The sequence below is a fragment of the Patagioenas fasciata genome, chromosome 27 (genome assembly GCF_037038585.1).
Source record: "Patagioenas fasciata isolate bPatFas1 chromosome 27, bPatFas1.hap1, whole genome shotgun sequence".
NCBI lineage: Eukaryota > Metazoa > Chordata > Aves > Columbiformes > Columbidae > Patagioenas > Patagioenas fasciata.
This window is the reverse complement of record NC_092546.1, coordinates 5,489,559-5,496,108: the sequence shown is the minus strand read 5'-3', so window position 1 is coordinate 5,496,108 and position 6,550 is coordinate 5,489,559. Positions and strand designations below refer to the sequence as shown.

The 6,550-nt window shown below is 66.9% G+C and overlaps 1 protein-coding gene across 1 annotated transcript; it reads right to left on the bottom strand.

Annotated features, from left to right (window-relative positions):
- Positions 1 to 1,467: 1,467 nt before the first annotated feature.
- HAPLN4 (hyaluronan and proteoglycan link protein 4) lies at positions 1,468 to 5,083 on the bottom strand. The gene is made up of 4 exons (XM_065858464.2): positions 4,966 to 5,083; positions 4,285 to 4,647; positions 3,246 to 3,548; positions 1,468 to 2,589 (listed from the first exon to the last, which is right to left on the bottom strand). The coding sequence occupies exons 1-4, from the start codon at positions 5,081 to 5,083 to the stop codon at positions 2,252 to 2,254; spliced, it is 1,122 nt and encodes a 373-aa protein (XP_065714536.1). The 3' UTR covers positions 1,468 to 2,251.
- Between the last annotated feature and the right edge of the window lie 1,467 nt (positions 5,084 to 6,550).

Below are 6,550 nucleotides of genomic sequence, written 5' to 3'. Positions count from 1 at the left end.
GGGGGCAGGGGGATGTGGGGAGCCTGGGGACCCCTGTGCTTTCCTGGGGACCCCTGTGCTTTCCTGGGGGCAGGGGGACACGGGGAACCTGGGAGCCCCTGTGCTTTCCTGGGGGCAGGGGGACACGGGGAACCTGTGGACCCCTGTGCTTTCCTGGGGACCCCTGTGCTTTCCTGGGGGCAGGGGGATGCGGGGAGCCTGGAGACCCCTGTGCTTTCCTGAGGGAAGGGGAACACAGAGGGCCTGGGGACCCCTGTGCTTTCCTGGGGACCCCTGTGCTTTCCTGGGGGCAGGGGGACACGGGGAACCTGGGAGTCCCTGTGCTTTCCTGGGGACCCCTGTGCTTTCCTGGGGGCAGGGGGACACGGGGAGCCTGGGGACGCCAGTGCTTTCCTGGGGACCCCCGTGCTTTCCTGGGGGCAGGGGGACACAGGGAACCTGGGAGTCCCTGTGCTTTCCTGGGGACCCCTGTGCTTTCCTGGGGGCAGGAGGACACGGGGAACCTGGGAGTCCCTGTGCTTTCCTGGGGACCCCTGTGCTTTCCTGGGGGCAGGGGGACACAGGGAACCTGGGAGTCCCTGTGCTTTCCTGGGGACCCCTTTGCTTTCCTGGGGGCAGGGGGACACAGGGAACCTGGGAGTCCCTGTGCTTTCCTGGGGACCCCTGTGCTTTCCTGGGGGCAGGAGGACACGGGGAACCTGGGAGTCCCTGTGCTTTCCTGGGGGCAGGGGAACACAGAGAGCCTGGGGACCCCTTTGCTTTCCTGGGGGCAGGGGGACACGGGAAGCCTGTGGACCCCAGTGCTTTCCTGGGGACCCCTGTGCTTTCCTGGGGGCAGGGGGACATGGGGAGCCTGGGGACCCCAGTGCTTTCCTGGGGACCCCCGTGCTTTCCTGGGGACAGGGGGACACGGGGAGCCTGGGGACGGTCCCTTGGCTGGGGACCACTGTTCATCAGCCTGTGACAGCCACCGCCTGGGGCTCTGCTGGCAACCGTGGCCCCCACAGCCACCCCCCAGTGCTGTCACATCCCAGCAGCTGGTTATTATCATCAGTGAAGGTGATGGATGGACTGTGCTCATCTGCACTGGGCGCAGAGGGAGCCCTGACACCCCCTTTGGAATGGGGAACGCTGGGGTCCCCAACCATGTCCTGCTGTCCCCGTGGGGGTTCGCGGTTACTGCCAGCACCGAGGTGGCTCTGCTGATGCTGCAGCCCTGGATCCGGTCCCGATAACCCCGCAGCGATGCTGGCGGATGCTGCAGCTGGGATGCTCCGAATGTGCCCAGCTCCAGGCACAGGGACCCCAGGGCTTGGAATGGGGGGCACAGAAGAGCTGCAGGTGCAGGGCAGCCCAGGGTCCCCTTGCACCCAAAATGCCCCTCGAGGGTGGCACCAGCGAAGGAGACACGAGAGCCCGGCTCAGCTCTCAAAAAGCAGCCGAAGCTTTTATTTCATCTACGTCCAGCGAGCGCCAGGGCTGCACGAAGCCTCGAGCCGGTGCTCAGCCAAGGGGGGAGTGCAGGGGACGGTGCCCCCCCAGCACCTCCCTGCTCCCAACACCGGCTGCTTCTGCACCAAGCCAAGCGCCGAGGAGCTGCCACAGCCCCAGGATCACGGCAAGAGGCCACCCGGTTCACCTGGCACCTGTGGGGTGGCCGGCGGTAAATGGGTACATGCGGGTGCTGGAGGAGCTGCGAGTGCCCCCCCGGCTGCCCCTGTTGCACAAAGCCAAGCCAAATGCCCCCAGTCCTTTCCCAGCACCAAAGTGGGGTTTTGGGAACAAGGAGGGAGCCCATGGCAGGTCCCATGATGCTTGTGGCATCTCCCGGGGGGGTTCAGTGCTATGTGTGGCCCCAGGGACGGTGCGGAGCTGGGTACCCCGGGCAGGAGGGTGAGGACACAGGGGGCTCAAGCCAGCTTTGCTCTGAGGGGGCTGTTAGCACATGCAATATGCTGGTTGATAAGCGATAACAGCAACAAGCTGGGGAGCCAGCCCTGGACCCGAGTGCGGGCCCCCAGCCGGGCTACTGAGGTCCTTCCCTTCCCGCTGCCTCAGTCTCCCCGAGTGGCACCGGGCTCTGCCCACAGCCCACGCCGGCATCGCGTGGGCACCTCTCCCAGTCCAACACAGGGGCTGCCCGCAGCTCCCCACGCTGCCGCATCCCCAAAGGCAGCGACACTGGGGAGCCCCACACACAAGGGGGGAATCCCCAGCCAAATCTGGGGGTGCTCCCAGCGTGGGGGGAGCCTCACACCCGATTGGCATTCCCCCCACTCACCGCCTTCTCCGGAGTAGCATCACCAGCTTTTTTAAAGCAATAAACCCCAAAAAGCTTATACTTCTTGTCGGGGAAGCCCAGGTTGCGCACGCCGGGCTCGCGGCCCCCGCAGCGGGCGCGGGGGTTGACGATGGGGTAGCGGATGCTGCCGTCCTCCAGCCAGCCGGCCTCGCAGCGGTCCAGCAGCTGGATCTTCCAGGCGGCGTAGAGCTGCCCCACCTTGGCCACGGCCGCCCCGTTGTTCTTGCAGGCCTGCACCGCCTCGGCATAGCTCAGCTTGCGGTACGTCTTCAAGAAGTAGACTTTGCCTTGGTGGGGGGGCACAAAGCGAGGGTGATTGGAGACCCGAGTGCAGCATCCTGGACCCGCTGCAGCATCCTGCATCCCGCACGGCACCGGTACCCAGCGGGTGGGATGGGGCAGAGATGGGGCTGAGCAATGCAAACCCCACATATCTCCCCACCTCTACGTTTTTTGGGAGGTGCTGGAGGACACAACTGGGTGGGCTCTGAGGAGCCACCGCAGCGGCGCGGGCAGATTTATGGGGGCTGCATGGTGGTGATGGCTCCTCGTGGTGATTATACCCGCTATTTATCCTGCCTGCCACCATTAAATAAACATCGTCAGAGCCCCCCCCGCGCCTTCCTGCCAGCCAGGAGGAATTTACAGAGCCCGGGAGCCCTCCCTGACTCCCATCTGTCTTGTGTGGCCCCGGCCTCATCCATCACCCGGGCCCTTCGCTGCTGCAATTACCTCCTGCCCAGGGAGGATGGGTCTTGCTAAAACTGGGTCATGGGGCCAGATCCCGGTCCCCAGCGCCGAATCCCCTCTTGATGTGTCCAGGGAAGTCACAAGAAACCACATCCTGCCCTTCCCAGACCACTGTGGGCAACCCTCCCGCACCCCACCCAGCCAAAGCGGGGAGCTGCGTGCTCCGTGCCTCAGTTTCCCCCAAAACCTTTACCGTTGAGGTTGGAGGTGAAGCAGAAGGCGTCGTAGTGCTCGCTCTCCTTGTGCCGGTAGCCGTAGTTGCGGACGCCCACGGGGGTGTCCTTGCGGCCGCACTCCTCGCGCGGGCGGGAGATGGGGTACTGCACCGAGCCGTCCTGCAGCCAGCCCGCGTTGCACCAATCCATCCCCTCCAGCCAGGCCTGGTGCAGCTGGTCGTGCGAGGCCAGGATGCCGTCCTGCTCCAGGCACGCCTGCTGCGCCTCGTGGAAGTTCAGGGTGTAGCGACCCAGGCGGGGGTGATAGGGGAAGATCACGCCTGGGAGGGGATGGAGAGGAAGGTTGGGGTGTGCAAAGGGGTCTCCCCCACCTTATTTCGCAGCTGCACCCAACAGATGTTGTGGGTGCATAGGGGAATGGGGGCAGTTGCAGAGCACAGTGGAGATGAGCTGCTGGCAGCTCTGCTCCAGGAGTTTGGGTGCTCCAGGAGTTTGGGTGCTCCAGGCTTTACTCAGGAATCTCAAAGTCCCCCCACCCTGTGACTGTGGGGACCCCCATGGCACCCCCAGGCTCCAGGAGCTGCTGCTCTGGGCCATGGGGACATCGGTGGTGCCCACGTGGGGCTCTCAGTGAGCACTGGTGTCACCAGAGCGATCCTGTCCCAGTGCTGCTGTGCGCCCTGAACCCCCCAAAAAGGGTTTCCCCCTCTTCCCCCTTTCCCAGCATGGCCAGCCGCAGCAGCCCGTGCCGGCGGGTTTGGAGCTGCGTGTGGCACCAGCGCCGCTACCGCGTCCCGGTCCCCCCGGTGCTTTACGAGGCCGTCCTGCTATCTATCTCCAGCGTTTATTAGCTGCCAGCCCTTAAACCTGGAGCAACAATAAAAGCCAATAACAGCGGCAATAAACCACGGCACACGCCAGAAAAAACAACTGGCCGTAAAAATGGGACCGAGCCCAACTCGGGGATGTGGCACCAGGAGCCACGTCCTGACCATCCCACGTGGGACACAGGGACACCCGGGGTCATTCTCTGTCCCCATCCTTCTGCGTCGTTACCTTCGAGGTCCAGCTTGACCATGCCGGTGTCATCCTCCAGCTCGTTGGTGACCTCGCACTCGTAGCGGCCGTAGTCTTGCAGGGTGACGTTGCGGATGATGAGCGAGGCGTCGCCGACGCCGTCCTCCTGCAGCGCCGTGCGGCCGCGGTAGCTGCCGAACGCCCGCCGCGCCTTCCCCAGCGCCACGAACACGTCCACGAAGGCCATCGGCTCCGTCACCTTGGTCCACTTGAGGCGGATCTCGGCTGGGCCGTGGGCGGACACGTCGTAGTGGTAGCGGCAGGGCAGGATGATGGTGCCGCCGCGGTGCGTCACCACCTTCCCCGGGGCCGTTTGCACCACCACGGCCCCGCTGTCACCCTCTGCAAGGGACATGAAGCTCACAGGGGTCCCTGTTCTCTGCCTCCAGCCCAGGTAGAGCTGGCACGGGGGCAGGATGCACAGCAGGGACAAGGCGGGCTGGGGAGATGACTTTTGGGAGGAATTTCCTTCTTTTGGGGCTTTGCAAACCCCCAGGAGGGTTGGGCAGCTCCTTGGCAGGACACGGGGGACACAACGGATGCCCCAAAGACACTAGTCATGCATTAGCGGTTATTAAAGCCAACAGCCCAATGGCTGTGGGACATCCCATCCCAGGGATCCAGCTCAGCCCCCCATCGCGGACCCCCATCCCCACTCACCCATGACATGCACCACTTTCTTGCGTCCCCGGGAGCTGAGCAGCGCGTCAGCGGCGAGGGCAGAGATGAGGAGCAGCAGAGCTGCCGAGCCGGCGGCCCAGGGGCCTTGGGGACGCATCTGAGGGGACAGCAGAGACACTCATTGTCTCCCCACACTGAGCAGCCCCCGCCCGCTGGGACCCCCGGCCAGCGCTGAACTCGGCTTCACCCGCTCAGTTACAGCCGGGATGAATATTTCATGGCAGCCACGCCGGATCTCGTGAGTTATTTATGGCAGCGCTGGCACATCTGGAAACTGAACTGATGGCGCGGGAGGGGGCTGTGACTGCTGGAGACTCCCGGAGCCCCCCGGTCTTGTCCCCCCCTCCCTGGGGACATCCAAGAGAAACGTGTCCCAGAGCCCCCCAGCTCCCTGGGGAGCTGTGATCCCCCCACCGCGGGCTGGGGCTGAGCCCCGTGTTCTCGGGGATGCCCCGGAGCTCGGGCCAGGCAGACCAGGTGTGTGTGGTCCCCGCAGTGGGAATGAGCCCCCCGTGGGGATGGGGATGGCGAGCTGGGGCTCAGCTGTGGGGCAGGGGGAGCGGAGCAGCCCCCGCGGGGATCCCGGTGCTCGGTCGGAGGGCATGAAGCCCCCCGGGGGTCCCGGTGCCCGGTTCGGGGGCAGGGGAGCAGGGCAGCCCCCCTGGGTGTCCCGGTAACCGGTGCTGGGAAGGAGAAGGGAGGCAGCATCCCCGGGGGTCCTGGTGCCCGGTCGGAGGACGGGAAGCCCCCGCGAGGGTCCCGGTTGCCGGTGGTGGGGCAGGGGGAAAGGAGCAGCCCCCCGGGTGTCCCGGTGCCCGGTCGGAGGGCGGGAAGCCCCCTCAGGAGTCCCGGTACCCGCTCGGGGCAGGGGGAGCGGGGCCGGTGCGGTGTTGCAGTGCGGGACACTGCGGCGGCAGCCCCGGGGCTGCGGGACTCCGGTGCCCGGGAACGGGCAGCGCAGCGCGGGGAGGGGGGAACCGGCCCGGCCACCACCGTCCCCCTCCCGCCCCACCGGGAGCAGCCCCCGCCTGGGCTGCCAGTACCGGGGGTCCCGTCCGGGCTCCCCTTGGCCGCACCGCAGCGAGCGGAGCCGCCGCCGCATCGCTCCGCACTCACCGTGTCTCCGCGGGCGCCGGTACCTGCCGGCGGGGTGGGGGGGTCCGGCCGCAGGAGCGCTCCCGGTGCCGCCGGTGCTGCCGGTGCGGCTCCGCGCAGGGGGCGGCACCGGGAGCTCGGCCCGGCCCTGCCCCGGCTCCCGGCGCTGCGCAGGGCCGCCGGTTTGCCAAGGTCACCGGCCCGCCCGGTACCGGCCCCCGGTACCCACCGTACCCTTCCCGGCCCGGGCTGCGGCCGGGGATCCCGCGGGGTAAAAGGAGTTTTGTCCGGTAAATCCCCCTGCCAGCCCCGAGCCACCACCAGCACCCCCACACCCATGTGCACCCCCACCCGTGTGCACCCCAATCTGTGGGCACCCCGGCCCACGCACGGTCACCCCGGCCCCCCCGTCCCTGCCCGTCCCAGGCAGCAGGAGCCCCCGCAGCCCCCACACCCCGGTGGGTGATGA